At 38.3% G+C, this 16,162-nt stretch overlaps 1 protein-coding gene across 6 annotated transcripts in view; it reads left to right on the forward strand.

The window, feature by feature from the left end:
- Positions 1-16,162, forward strand: part of TEX2 (testis expressed 2) — a 103,035-nt gene that overhangs the window by 84,740 nt on the left and 2,133 nt on the right. For 5 of the 6 annotated variants that reach the window (XM_087710259.1, XM_087710260.1, XM_087710258.1 and 2 more), the window contains exons 8-11: positions 890-1,022; positions 6,315-6,440; positions 11,203-11,412; positions 14,179-14,299. In XM_087710259.1, coding sequence (XP_087566385.1) covers positions 890-1,022; positions 6,315-6,440; positions 11,203-11,412; positions 14,179-14,299 — 590 coding nt within the window. The remainder of the gene's footprint in view (positions 1-889; positions 1,023-6,314; positions 6,441-11,202; positions 11,413-14,178; positions 14,300-16,162) is intronic. The other variant, XM_087710257.1, reaches the window with a different exon arrangement.

Consider the following 16,162-nt stretch of genomic DNA (forward strand, 5'->3'; position numbering starts at 1 on the left):
GGGGCAACAGGATTGCAGTCATTGAGTGAAGTATTTGTGTGGGTGCCTTGCTTAATGACCCCAATGACTTAGGATCAAAATTTCAGACTCAATTGTGGTTTACCTGTATTCCTTTGCAGCACAAAGAGGAAAATTTGATCAGAAGGGGGGAAAAACATTAGACTCAGACTATTTTTTATGCACACATCCTACATATAATATAAATAGTGCTACTCCAGTTTGCAGTGTAGAAATCATCCCACTTCCATTTTTCTGAATAGATTTGCCTCTTATCCACACTGAAATGCAGACATCCAACAGCATGAATGAATTTAAGTTTGTGCATGTATGTGTTAACTGAGCTCACATTCTATTTGTCCAAATGCAACAAAACATCCTTTTCCCCTGTGTTACTTTGGAGGCTCCACTGTCACAAGCTAGCAATCTATGAATTTTACGATTTGAACAATTGTGTATCGTAGGATAAAAACTGGTCATCAGATTTTCTTAAGATGAACAGAAGTGAAAGTGAGCGTTATGTAGCAAGTCTCTTTTTGAGAATGAATCATCCTTTTATTTTCTAGAAACTCTTAGGATTTTGAAACAGCCTAATTGCATGATCAGTACAGCAGAATACAGACACTATTACCAATTAGAGTTCTAACATTTTCTAAATCTGCTGACTTATATAATTAAGTCACACTTAATCACACTTGCCTTTACCAATCAAATTGCTGTTTACATTCATAATAATAGCCTTGACTTCTAAAAAAGAGGTGGAAATAATCTGAAGGCACCTATGTAATTTGCAGCCTCTGGCAAATTTTTCTCTGGAAAAACATTACTTGTTACTTCTTGAAAATACTTCTTGTTGTTTATATGTAACATAATGTTCTCCCAACAATTCTAGGACTTTGGATTGACCTGGAAATATTGTACAACGGATCTTTTCTGATGACCCTTGAGACAAAGATGAATTTGACCAAACTCGGGAAAGAACCTCTAGGTGAAGCATTAAAAACTGGAGAATTTGGTAAAGAAGGGTAAGGAATATGGTTATCAGTTAAATTTTTGTACAGAAAAAAATTTGTAGCAGGAACATTCTGCATTTTTCCATGAAATCTTTATAGTAAATAATGTAGGACAGGTAGTCCTCAACTTACAGCAGATCATTTAGTGACCACTTACAATGGCACTGAAAAAAGTGATTTATGACCATTTTTCACATTTATGATTGTTGCAGCATCCCCATGGTCACGTGATTTACATTTGGATGCTTGGCAACTGGCTCGTATTTATTGACGGTTGCGGTATTTTGGGGTCATGTGATCTGATCAGTTTTGGACCTTCGGACCTTCTAACAAGCAAAGTCAATGGTGAAGCTAGATTCACTTAACAATCATGTTTTTTATTTAACAACTGAAGTAATTTACTTAGCAAATGGTCCAAGAAAAGTAGAAAAATGGGGCAAAACTCACTTAACAAATTTCTCACTTAGCAATATAAATACTAGGCTCTATTGTCATTGTAAGTCAAGGACTACCTATAATTGTTTATGCGAAGGCTATCGTATGCAGTCTAACTCTGTTGCCCCCAAGCTCAAAATGTATGGATGAGTCTTTTATATATTGTTATTGTTTGATGCTTGCAATATGTATTGAGTTATACATTAAAAAATGGGATTAAAAATATAACTATGGTGGCAGCAGGGGGCAGGTGTCTACAGAGCTGGTCCAGCAAGATTTGGGTTCCAGCAATACCTGACATTGTTGAGCCATTGTGGACTGTAACAAAGAGGTCAGTGTCCTGAACTTCAGTGGCCTACACGTTTAAGACCTCTGCTTTAACCAGCAAACTGACTCTGAAATATAAATATTTGTGCATATTGGGCAGCAGAATGTATATACAGACCAATTAAAATTTCAACTAGCCACAAAACGCAACAAAGAATTTTTCTTCTTCCTTCCTTCCATTTCCTCATCATCTCATGCTCTAGCCTGTGCTTAACTTTGGGTGAGATTTTAAATTCTCAGGTGTGTTTGCTGTTTTCCTGCTGAAAGATTCATTTATCAGCCTTGCAGGAGGAAGATGGGCAAACTGCAGTAAAGCTGACATACATACAGCCTGCACTAAATGGAAGAAAATATATTTTGTTGTTGGCATAGCTCCCAAGCTCTTAGGGAAGAAGTATTGCTACCAAATATATCTGAGACTCAAGGCACGCAGTCGTACAACAATCAATGAATGTGTTTAAATTATGTTTTAATAAAAGCTGAAATAAACAGGTTGTATTTATGGATGAATTGTGACTAATTTTTAAATTATTTTTTCTATTGGATTCTTCTCTGCTGATTTCATATTTTAGTTGACTAGCTTACCTGGTTTATGTTGACACTAGATGTAGCTACCTTTCACATAACTCTGCAATAGTATATATATTTTTGCCTCCCCATTTCCCCCAAATGGTTGACTTCTATGTACATTTTAAAAAATTAAAAGTTGTCAGTTATATATTTTAATTTATATTTTCATAATCAGTGTATGTGATACTTTAATAAGAGTCTAGGTTACACTATGTGACTTAACAAAATGCACTTTTTAAAAGGGTTGGCTAATTCTGTTTATTTCATCCTGGCCAAATAAAGTTTCTTAATAGAAATTAGCCACAAATGATTCTATATTGTCACTTCTCTAACTTAACACTTGTTCTTATTTCCCCTTCATTTTCTTTTCTTTTTAATAATATTTGGATTCGTCAATCTGGGATTTTTTTCTGGTGAGTGGTATGTGTCATATCATCCCATTCTGTGTGCTGTTGATTCTGTTAGTGCTGAAACATTCAGAAGTGTTGAAACTGCTTTACAGTGCATTTGTTACACAACCTGGGTATGGAGAGGTCAATTCTTTTGAACCAGCGTCTCTTGATAATTAACCTTATGCACATACAGTTGCCTTACCAAATGCTCGATCAAACCTGTATGATTTCCATACTTCATAGCTGTGTGTCCTGGATACTAGTTCTAGCTGGAATCACTGCAACAGTTCCTGAAGTAATAGAGGAAGGGGAGTCTTAAAAGGATACCGTTTATTTCCCCAGTTCTTGAAATGTCTGCAGTATGTCTGCCTGTGGGGGTGTGGAGGGATGGAGAAATGTGCTCTCTAGATTTGGAAGCAAACATCACTTATTACAAGTAGTGCTTCTCTAATACTACAGATACTGCTTGAAGACAGTGCGGTTCCAACACTCTAGTCTAGTTTGTCTAAATATCTACTTTATTCACATCTGCATGTAAAGCAATAAGTCTGGAAAGATTGAGCCATAGATAGAATGATAAGTATGAATGCTTCTAACTTTTGAATTGTTTTTCTTTAAGATTTTTCAGAGCTAGCCTTTTGAAATAAAATTGTGTGCTAAATAATGAAGGTGCCGAAGTGCAAATAATAATTCAGTTTCATTGCTATTCTGATCTAATATTATTAGAAAATCCTATGAATAGCCCTTTTCTTCATGGTTGGGTGCTTATGGCCAGAGATCTTTTAAGTATTTTATCACAGGACACTGCTTTTCCTTCTTTATGGTTTTAAAGAGAAATTTGAACATTTATCAGAAGGCTTGTAGCATTCTGAATATTTTCCCCTTGCTATTCTAGACTTCATTATAATAAATTAAAAGGTAACAAGGATATTTATTTACATTATGGCATTCATTTCCTGCCTTTTCCTTGGAAACACAACACAGGGTTTATAAAGGGCCTTCTCTGCTGTTGCTCTTGCCCTCTGGAACATCATGTGAGGTTGGTCCCAACCCTCCTATCTTTTTGTAAGGGCCTAAAGACGTGGCTTTGCCAGTCGGTTTGTGGCCCAGTGGGGGAAAGGCACAATGGAGGTGGTTGATTGAATAATAGCAGATCCCATCCTCCCCATGTGTCTTTGGTTTTAAGGTTGGATTTTAACATTTTGTCTTTTAACTAAGATGTAATATAAGTCACCCAGTTACTTTATGGTAAGATGGGTGGCCAATAAATTGGATGGATGGATGGATGGATGGATGGATGGATGGATGGATGGATGGATGGATGGATGGATGGATGGATGGATAGATAGATAGATAGATAGATAGATAGATAGATAGATAGATAGATAGATAGATAGATAGATAGATAGATACGTACATAGATTCTGTGCAACAATAATCGTATCGTTAGATTGTGTTGAAAGAGAGACCTCTGTGGCTGAAGATGCATTTGAACATAGCGGTTTGAAGCACAAAATTGAAAGCTAAGGCATTCATTTTATTCTTGGCTTAAAACAAAAGTTGATAATACAGATTGCCAACTGTCATTACAAAAAGTAAAATAATTGGATTGGATTGGTGGTGGACTTCCTACTGTTCTGTAGCAAAAGCAATGATAATGTCATCATTTTAGAAAAAACTCCAGAAGCAGGTAGATTAGAAGATGGCAAGAATGTTGCTGCCGTAATTGAAAGTTGCAAATCTTTCTGGAAAAATTCTGGAGAGTGGGAAAGAAATATTCATAGCAATCTATAAAAGTTAGCAGACTGTTCTAGATTATTTGTTTTCCCAGGTACTTAAAGAAACGTTTGTCAAACTGCAAGATACAAAAATTTGAGTTAATTTCTAGGACAGGGAAAGCTAATGATGACGCGTCGGACGTTATCATTATCCTCATGCTGTAACCAGTCAGACATCGTGATGACAACAAATACAGTGGTACTCATAGTTAAATTGTTCCAGGAGATGTGATGAGTTCCAAAATCAATGAGTACCAAACAAATTTTTCCTATAAGGAATAGTATAGTGAGTCACAAGGCAGTCAGTACCTACTAGTTCTAGCTTGTGCATTGAGTACCGAACGAATGATGTGTACTGGGACAAAATCTTCATATCAAAATTGTTGACTACCAAATTCGATGAGCTTCAAAGCAATTGAGTACCAAGGTACCACTGTACTTAGCAGTACCATTTGAGTGGTGGTACTGTGTCTGTGTCTATTAGTTTCATATTAGCATGGTTTGCTGTGGAGCAATTGAGATTTTGATCATTTTTTTGTGAAACACTTGCTGTTCAGATTGGTATAGAACTGTAATGGCGAACCTATGGCACACGTGCCACAGATGGCACACGGAGCCCTCTCTGCGGTGACAAAAGAGATTATTGGCAAGAAAAAGTTTAACGATCTCTGTTGAACAATCTTTATCTTTATTCTGTAGGGATTGAATTTTTAAAGAGCTGCTCTTTTTTTTCTTAAAAAATAGTTAGATAATTATGCGGTGCATTTTGTAGTCAGCTAAAAGATAGGCACAGATTTTGCAAAAGTACTGTCTCTATTACGGACAGGAAAATAAGTCCTTTCTCAGCTGGGAAGAGGCTTGAGGTTGTTTCCAAATCAAATTTGGCTGAAGGCAATTCTTTCGAATTTTGCCACCAACTGAACCTAGGTTTAAAGAATGATAATCTTGAGAACTGATTATGAATAAGTTTCAATCCCAGGAAAAGCTGTGAATGAAATGTAGAGGTGCTGAGCATTTCTCTCCCTTAAATCACAATTCACAATTAAGGCATAATCAACTGGGTATTTCTTTTTAAAGACAACTTGAAATGCAAGAGATCCTGAAAAGATGCTCCAAGCCTTATGGAAACTCTTCCTTAGACATGCTTTGCATCTGAGGCTGTAATTGTCCTTTGCATTTACTTGCCAAATATCTTGTTCAAAATATTTCTGATTCCATTACTGCTAGTGGCCTAGAGTGGGGTGTGGCTAGGATTCATCAGTGGCTGTTGGGTTAAAAGGCTAGGTATGTATATGTGGAAGAGACAGTGGAAGGAATGCATATTCTTCTGGAAGCATACAGCACTTACAAAATCAATTCTGACTTTTCATACAGCAATTCATTCGGACCTCAGAAGCATATCCCATTACATTTAAAAAATGAAAGTACACGCCAAGTTTCTCATCCTCCTCCTCTTAATGTTATAATTGCCAGCATTGTATTCCATTATATTGGGAAGTTAGATATGAAAGAGACGCATCCTTATATGTCTTTAATTTATTTGACATTTCATTAAACCGCATAAAAGGTATTCAAACCCGTTTCCTTTTATTTTAAGTAAAGCCTGGCACTGTTGTGTTCAGGGACAGCAGATTGATGTACAACATTTCTACCCTTTGCCTGAACTCCAGTGCACTTAAAAACAAACTGGGGAGACAGAAGCGAATGGTAGAAAGTGTCTAATTGCCTAAGGCGTCAAAACACTGTCCTGTCCAACATTAATGAAGTGTTGCTTCTGTCTTAACCTGTGTCCCTCCTTTCAGTTTCAGGCCAAGAGCATATTACCTTGCAGACAGTGATGAAGAATCTTCTAGTGCAGGATCCTCAGAGGAAGATGATGTTCCAGAAGCATCAGGAAGCGAAAAGGCTTTAGTGGCAGGAGCAGAAGGGTGAGTCTTTGCCTTTAGGCAGACATTGGTTCAGTTTGCCTCTGCCTAGTGTGTGCATTATCAACAATGGTGCCTCTCGCTTCCGTGCTTAGTCATTCCATCAAAGGTATCTCCTCTGACTTTCTCTAGCATTAAAAAAACTTAGTTTTGTCTGTCTATGTATAACCAAATGGTTATATTATTTCACAGTAAAGGTAAAGGTTCCCCTCGCACATATGTGCTAGTCATTCCTAACTCTAGGGGGCAATGCTTATCTCTGTTTCAAAGCTGAAGAGCTAGCGTTGTCTGAAGACATCTCCGTGGTCATGTGGCTGGCATGACTAAATGCCGAAGGCCCACAGAACTCTGTTACCTTCACACCAAAGGTGGTTCTTATTTTTTCTACTTGCATTTTTACATATTTTAGAACTGCTGGGTTGGCAGAATCTGGGACAAGTAATGGGAGCTCACTCCGTTACACGTTGCTAGGGATTCAAACCGCTGAACTGCCGACCTTTCTGATCAATAAGCTCTGTATCTTTAGCCACTGAGCCACTGCGTCCCAAATTTCACAGTAGGTTTTTGTAATACTTGGAATCAAAGGGAAAAGGTACTTTGGAACATACAGAAATAATATATTATATCTCCTATCCAGTGACGTGCGGTGAGGTTTATGGCTGGTGAGGCAAGCGGGCAAAAGCCGCCTATGTCGGACACAGCGCCGGGGCTTTGGTGGGGCTTTCAGAAAGCCCCGCCAAAGCCCCGGCGCGGCTTTCCGAAAGCCCCACTGAAGCCCCGGCACTGTGTCCACCATAGAGGCATCCCGTGGGACGCCTCTATGGTGGACACAGCGACAGAGCTTTCGGAAGGGCTCTACCACACCAAGGGAGAACCCATCTTTCTCCCCTCTCCTACAAAACAGCATCAGAAGGAGAAAGGGGCAGATTATATTAATGAAGACATCCCACACTTAATTATAAACATGCATGCTGAATGGTCAGCCTCCTTGCTTTAACAGTTTTGGGTTGCCGAAACATAAAAAAAAGTGCCAGCCCGCGCACCAGCAGAGGCGGGTAAAACACACACACACACACACACACACACACACACACACTACTTACAATAATACAATTACTTACAAATTACATTAATTTTGAATTCCTCCCCCTCCCTCTGACCCACATACCTTTTCCAACTGTTTCACAGAGGATTTCAACTCTGCTCTTGTCTGCCATGATGAAAATGTAAAAATGTAAAAGGAAAAATGCAAGAGCTGCTGAGGTCAGGTTGGGTTAGCTGCTGCCAGAGTCTCCAATGGATGACTCTGCTTAACTGTTTAAAAAAGCCTCTAAAAAAAGTGCCCTCTACATGAGGAGGCAAGAGAACCACGTGCCTCATCTACATAAGGAATTTTTTGGCTTTTAACCCTTGCTTAACTCTGCTCGAGTGATCATAAAGATAGACTAAATGAGGCATGTGATTCTCCTGCCTCCTCCTATAGAGGGCACATTTTTAGAGGCTTTTTGAAACAGTTAAGCACTAAGCAGAGTCATCCACTGTGACTCTGGCAGCAACTACCTCAGCCTTTTTCCTTTTACATTTTTTCTTTTCTTTTCATGATGACAGTGGTGAGGCCTTGCCTCCCCTGACTGCACATCCCTGCTCCTATCTGTGATTCCTTAAAACACTTACATTTTTTTCCTTGGGTTGTGCAATTCTACCCCATAGCTGCAGTGCAACTCTAGGAAAAGAAATTAGGAATTGCCTTGCGAGGGCTGAACCTGCCTATTCAATAAAATGTCATAAGAAGGCCCATATACAGTTCCTACTCTATTTGAAGTGAGGAGAACATGGTCCAGACAGCAGGGCTCTCTCTGTTGTGGCCTCTGCGCTTTGGAATTCCCTGCCTTTGAAGATCTGAGTAGTCCCGTCCTCCTGACACTTTGTGAAGCCATTAAAACAATGTTCCTTTGCTTTGTACCAGGATGGAATGCTTCTGGGGCCATGGGCAGGATTCCTATTGATTGCAGGACTTTTTCTTTTCATTTTATATTTAAATTTTGTACAGATCATCCAGACCCTCTGCATTAGCGCAATTTACAAACAACTGGGAACTCAGTCAATAATAGCAACATGATGGGTTTAAGGAGTTGCAGGGATGTGTTATGTGCTTGCCTCAAATGCCCTGAAAACATTATATAATGTCTCAAATTAAATTTGATCTATACAGGATATTTAAGCGAAGAGATAACTCTATAAATGTTTCAATGCATCCAGTCTGTATTTATCATTTTAATGCTTTTGCTAATTCAGTTTTCAGGGTGCCAATTTTACAGGCTGCATCATCTAGAAATAATTAGATACTTATTACAGTAATCCAAATGGCCTTATCTCATTGGGTATTTCTTAATTGTATTTGCTAATTAGTAGAAAAAAATATAAGGAATATGAGGCAGCCCTGTTTTTTCCATATTTGGTATTTATACATTTACAAGTCATCATGTAAATTATCTGGTTTTGCAGATGGCTGTTTACTGCAGTTATTGGATAAAAGATTTAGAATGAATTAGGTCTAAGAAAGAATTATGATAATGCTAGCATTTTCATGTGTATAGCAGCTTATTTTACTGTAAACAAATTCAATCTATAAGAACATACAACTTGTATATTTCAGGTGCTACCAAGAAAGGAGAATAGTATGTGCTGAATGAGATATAGTTCTTTAATCAAAAATAAATGTTTCATGGATTTTTCTGAATTGCTGGTTAGCTGATGTCCGAAAATATCTGTATGTTATTGCAAATAAACATTTAGGTAACAGACATTGAAATGTTTCTTTAGACTAGCATGTAGATCAATGCAGCTTCTTAGCAAGCCTATAAATAATTTAGCAACTGTAACCGATGATCGAAGTTGCAGAAATAATTATTTTCCTGTAGCTATTTTTAAAGGTCTTTACTTGAGAGAAAGATCATTTTGCTTTATCAGTTGCAGGAAAAAAAAGATCATTTCCCTCCCATTCCAGCAGATAGGATTTGCTGCTGCTGTTATTTAATAATAGGGTAGCAGTAATAATAGTTGATTCTTGCCAGTCAACTGCATATCATCCAAAGATTAATCAATAGACCTTAAAGTAGACCTTTGGCTGCATCGATTATGTTTAGTAGCATTGTGAAATTTCTAGCAGGCAAAGCTTATTTATTTTCAGAAAAAATATCTTACTTTTATTTACAATCTTCATTTTCTTATATCTAACATTTACAGTGTTTTTCGGACTACAAGACAGACTCCCCCCCACCAAAGTGGGTGGAAATGTCTTTGCATTTTAGAGAGTGAATGTTGGTGAAGCCCAGCGCACACATTGGCCCCCACCCTTAGGCCTCTTCCTCCCAGCAGTTTGCCTCCTTGCAGCGAACAGCCTGGTCAGCTTCAGCACAGCCTGATTTAGCACAAGCGGCTGATTGGCGCTTGGATGCCTCCCAGAATACCACCAATCAGCTCTTCCAGGCTGCGGGGATTGCTGCTGCCCATCAGCGTCGGCGCCACCCATCGGCGCTGCTACCTATTGCCGCCTCCATGTGCCCCATTTTCAGCCTCCATATGTCTCATTTTCACCCTGTTCTAGGTGGCAGGGATAGGTGGCGACGTCGATCCCCGCCATCTGGAACGGGCCAAAAACAGGACGTGTGGAGGCAGCAATAGATAACAGCGGTGATGGCCAGAACTAGCATCAATGGACGGCAGCGATCTCCACAGCCTGGAACAGTTGATCAATGGTACTCTGGGAGGCAGATCTAACTGCCAATGAGCTGCTCGTGATAAATCAGGTTGTGCTGAAACTGACCAAGCTGTTTGCTGTTTGCTGCAAGGAGGCAAATTTCTGGGAGGCAGATTTTTTTTTCTTGTTTTCCTTCCCAAAAGCTAGGTGTGTCTTATAATCTCTGGAGCGTGTTATAGTTCGAAAAATATGGTATATTCCCCAGCTCCTGCCAACATAGCAGTTTGAAAGCATGGAAATGCAATTAGATAAAAAGGTACCACTTTGGTGGGAAGATAACAGGGCTCCATGACATCATATTTGCCACATGACTGCAGTAATGTCTTCGGACACCATTGGCTCAATGGCCTTGAAATGGAGATGAGCACCAATCCCTATAGTCGGAAACAACTATGTGAATAAAGTCCCCAGGGGCTCTTTTTTAATATTTATATTCTGCATTTTAAAATTACTGGAATCCATGTCAAGTAATAAACAAACGTGCAGCAGAACCATAATATAAAAAGTGGAGAACAATAATGCTATAGTGAAAAATCCAGAATCCTTTAATTTGTGCATTCTCTTGCTACATCCTTGAATTTGCAGTTTGGGGTTGAAAGGTCCACTGGAACTAAGTAAGCCACCTGTTTGGCCAAAGCTCTCAAACATTTGGGGAAATCCCCAGTAGAATGTAGGGCTATCCAAGAATAATACTGAACATTGGGCCAACAATGTTTCATCAAAATCATTATTGTATGAGTGGATGACATCTGATTTTAAATTAGTTTTGATTCTGAGTTGTCACAGCCAGGTCTCTGGAGCTTTCTGTTTTTATTCACAGAAACTATCATTCTGGGCTGTCTGTACACTTATGCAACACTTCACAATCTGTAATAGCAGATTGGCATTCTGTGCCCTTAACATGTTGTATTTTCAACTGCAGAATACCACAAAGCATTAGCCTTTGCTTTTTAAAGGGTAGCTGAAACTCACTTAAATGACTTCCTCTCCTTTCCTTCCTTAAAGGTATGGAGCAGTGTCCCGAACAAGTAAAATAATGAGATTTGTGGATAAAATTACCAAGTCAAAATATTTCCAGAAGGCGACCGAGACAGAATTCATTAAGAAAAAGATTGAGGAAGTCTCCAATACACCGCTCCTGCTCACCGTTGAGGTTCAAGAGTGTAAAGGGATGTTAGCAATTAACATTCCGCCCCCACCTACTGATCGTATATGGTAAGTGTAGTTAAGAAGACTTTATGATTTTGGAATCTGTCATGTATAATGTGGCATTCGAACTAATCAAAGAGCCAAAATAGATTTCTTGTTTTTATGAGTAGCTGTAAAAGAAGTCCCTAAAATATATTTTATTTTCCAGTCCCATAATTTCCCACTTTTTCTTATACACATCCAAGATAAAAAATCTGGACCATTTGACTAATGAACTATAAAGAATAATGCAGCAGAAATGTAGTTTGAGGTCATACAGAAACAAAGTTGGTCTGCAGCGTGTGATCATTCTTACAGAATTCAACAAGTATTCACATGATTCTTAGTAAGGATCCTTTTTAGAAAATTGCAGTACCAATCTGTGAGTCATAAGCTACAGTCTGACACGTACCATTTTATTCAGGGTTAAATAAGTTAATTCTGAGACAATGTGTGTGGGTTTTTGCCATAAATTCCTATGAACAGTTACTGACAAAGATAATGGAACTGAGTGTTATTTTAAATTGCTCGTGTGATTGAATTACTCTTCTATCAAAAAAGATATATTTTGTAAAAATGTACAATTCCATTTCTTATTATGCATTTTGTAAACTTCCAGAAACTGAAAAGCTAACAAAGCTTAGAAATTTTATCATCCATGAATAAAAGCTATAGCAACCAGAAATCAGGTCAAAAAGAAAGATTACCACTTGTTCTTTCTTTTCTCCTACCTTCCCCTTCCTTTAATATAGAATAATACAGAAGCATGCTGGGTAAAACAACATATTGAACTAGTTGAGGATCAACAGTGGTATTAATTAAGAGGTCAATGCCAAAGCTTTTTCCAGTGGTTTCTTATAATTGAAAATAGTACCAAAGGAGAAAAACTATTTCAGTGCTTCTTTTTATCTGAAAGAAATATGGAATGAAATTGTGAATGAAATTTTATTTTCATTTATCTGGAACTGTTTCACTGAACATTTTTATCTTGCCTTTTTATCCAGGAGGTTCAAAGCGGTTTATGTTGGGTTTCCTATAATTTTATTCTCACAACCCCTCAGTGAGATCCATATTCAGTGAGGAATTGAAGTTGGGCCTTCTCAGTCCAATATCTTCACCATTGGCTACCTTAATCGAAATGGGATTCCATTTGAGGAAATTAACCTCTGGGAGGCGCACAGTGTAATTCAGAAAACATTATCTTAGTCCAACAATACGTAATTACTTTAAACTGTATTAGGAAAAGATTAATGACAAGTGACAGGCAAATCTGGCCCTAGGTTCTACCTTGGTTTACCTTCCCAATAGCAACCAAGTTGGAAGATAATTTAAAAGCAATTTATTAGGGTACCCTGACAGTGAGAACTCACTATAAAAAGGGAGAACCCATCTTACATTCCCTTTTATAGTTAACATAACAAAGAAAATGCAAGAGGAAACAGGATAAAAGTAACCTCTCCTTTGCACATCAACAACAAAAGTTGTTTGAATATTACAAAGAGACATACTAGATACCAGTTTTGCACTAACATTTTTTTTTAACCAGGAATTAGTATCCATTCATTCTTCTTTAGATTTCTTTTCAGTTTAGGAATGTTAGAAGCTATCAATCAATCCATACAGTGATATGAAAAAAAGTTTCCCTCCATTCCAGTCTATAGTGGTTTGAAAAATCCTCATAAAAGAGAGAAATAAGTTAAGTTAAAATACAAAGTTAAGTATGTTAGTTAACAAGTTACAAAATCCATTTTATGTGCCTCTTACATATGAATGTAAGAAGGTGCTGATTTGATTTCTCACTGTGGTCATTCTTGAGAGACTCATAGTACCTATTGCTAGATTATTAGGACTTAATTTCTGTTATAAGTCAGGTGCATAAAAATTTTCAGACATAAAGTCCTTCACCAATTAGTATTAGCTGGGTACTAGACTTCAGCAGTAACACTGATTGTGTGTGTATGTGTGTGTGTGTGTGTAGGTAGGTAGGTAGGTAGGTAGGTAGGTAGGTAGGTAGAGAGAGAGAGAGAGAGAGAGAGAGAGAGAGAGAGAGAGAGAGAGAGAGATAGATAGATAGATGATAGAATTGGACATATCTGTATACAGAGTACATAGAAGCAACACAACTACATCTCACTCACATGGAATAAATGTTTTGTTGAACACAATAGTTTAATCCTGCACAACATACGACCTGCAGGCTGCATGCAGTCTACCAAGCAACCTTGTGTGCTGAAGTTTTTTAAAACAGTAATAAATTCACTATTGTCCCAAAAGATGCATTGCTAAACATCCCCAAGACTCACCATTGCTGCCAGCTTCAGTCCCACTGGCACTCTACTTGCTGCCAAATAGCTGATTGGTATGCCAGATATTCCTTTGCAGCCCACAGTTATTTTTAATTTATCATTAACCTTTCCCCCTCTGTGCCTTGCGCAGGCCTTGTTTAGAGCCTCCAACCCTCCTCCAAGCACAAAACCCTTGAACATAAACCGCAAAAGCACAAGATTAGGTTATATGAGGTAGTATAACCTTCCCTGACTTAGTGCTTCAGATGTCTGGGAACACAAGTGCCAGAATCCACAGCCAGCAAGATTAGGGTTGGGGAGCATGGTGTGGTGGACACATTTCTAGGTTAAAAATTATGTTTGTCCAAGAATATCTGACGACGGCTTTGGTTAATCATGTCTCATCTTAGTTGAGCATGGTTTTATTCTCCCAGAGGCCTTTGAGAAAATATGGGATACAAATCTGAGATAGAAACATCTTAACCTTGATCATTTTCTTTATCTTCAGGTACGGTTTCCGAAAACCCCCTTATCTGGAGCTAAAAGCTCGGCCAAAGCTTGGTGAAAGAGAAGTGACTTTGGTTCATGTAACTGAGTGGATAGAGAAGAAACTCGAACAAGAATTTCAGGTACTTCAAATATCATTAGCATTAACTGTGTTAAAAGAATAAGTAAGACATTAGCTAAGCCATCTGTAAGTTTGAAGATGGTAGCATGCAGTGCTGGGTTTCAAAAATTGTTCAAACCTACTCTGTGGGTGTGGCCTCCTTTGTGGGAGTGGCTTGCCACCCATGTGACCGGATGGGAGTGGCTTGCCGCCCATGTGGCCGATATGAAGATGCCGACGACACTTGTCAGAACCACCTTAAATTACCTCACACACAGCACTGGCATGCATAAGAATATGATGTAAACTTGTTTTTTAAAAGGCATCTTTGGTTTGCGTTAAAACAACTTCAACACACACAATGTTCTGATTGCACCACAAACGCAGTAGTCATCCTTACCTTTCACAGAGGCACTGAGTTTTATAAATATGAGCATGATAGTGTAGAATAATCATATCCAAGGACCATTGGTGGGTTTCAAAAAATTTTGGAACCTCTTCTGTAGGTGTGGCCTGCTTTCCGGGTTCTCTGGTGGAATCTCTTCTAACCGGTTCGGTAGATTTGACGAACCGGTTCTACTGAATAGGTGCAAACTGGTAGGAACCCACCTCTGGTAGCATGTATTTAAAATGAAAAAACACACATTCACGGTGAATGGCTACCTATTGGTATAACACATAGTTTGATAACACATATAGGAACATACTGCAGTAGCCATAAAGCAACTTCACAATAGACATTGGGACACACTGTACTCTTCTGGGCTCAACAAACACTGCATGATCCCAGCAAAAGATGTACAGGTAGTCCTTGTCTTACAGTCACAATCAAATCCCAATTTTTTGTTGTTGGGCAAGACAGTTAAGTGAATTTTGCCCCATTTTACAACCTTTCTTGCCACTGTGGTTAAGTGAATCACTGCAATTGTTAAGTTATTAACAAGGTTGTTAAGTGAACCTGGCTTCCCCATTGACTTTGCTTGTCAGAAGGTCACAAAAGGTAACCACATGACCCCTGGACACCACAACCATCATAAATATATAGCAGTTGTCAAGCATCCAAATTTTGATCCCGTGACCATGGGAATGCTGGAACAGTTGTGTGAAAAATGGTCATTGGTCACTTTTTTCAGTGCCATAACTTTAAAACAGTCACTAAACAAACAGTTCTAAGTGGAGGACTACCTGAAAGGGAGTACCAAGTGAAATCACTGATACCCTGAAATACTTTGTCTTTAGACTTGAAGGGTGCCAAATCCATGCTAAAATAATACCTTCTGTGCCCATATGTTTAAAAGTAGGAGCATAGTGCCAGATTTTAATTTCCTTTTAAGAGATACCAAACAATTAGAAGGAATATTATTATGGATAATCTGGTGAAGGAAGATTGAATTTGGCATGGGTCAAATAGTTTGAATAAATTGTTGCTCATACTTTTCTTTTGATTATATTTCTAGAATTCTATTTATCATGAATTTATTGAACTGTTAAATATATCTATTCAAATTTCTACCTATTTCCTTTTTAAAAAATTGGAATGATAGGAGCAATAGCAGATAGGAATCAACTATTTTTTTAAAAATGTTTGCTGAAATGTAATGGAATTAAGATTTTGTAAGCTGTAAAAGACATCACCCTGCCAACAAAAATATGTATAGTCAAGACTATGTTGCAATGTATGGCTGTGAAAGTTGGACCATAAGAAAGGCTGAGCACCTTTCAGTCCTAGAGGAGATCAACCCCCCACTGGTCTTCAGAAGGCCAGATCCTGAAGATGAAACTCAAATACTTTGGCCACCTAATGAGAAGGAAAGGCTCAGTGGAAAAGAGCCCAAGGCTGGGAAAGATTGAGAGCAAAAGAAGGAGGGAACGACAGAGAATAAGG

Source organism: Thamnophis sirtalis, unplaced genomic scaffold (assembly GCF_051295495.1).
Source record: "Thamnophis sirtalis isolate CommonGarterSnake01/CBP01778 unplaced genomic scaffold, rThaSir2_p1.2 scaffold_3, whole genome shotgun sequence".
NCBI lineage: Eukaryota > Metazoa > Chordata > Lepidosauria > Squamata > Natricidae > Thamnophis > Thamnophis sirtalis.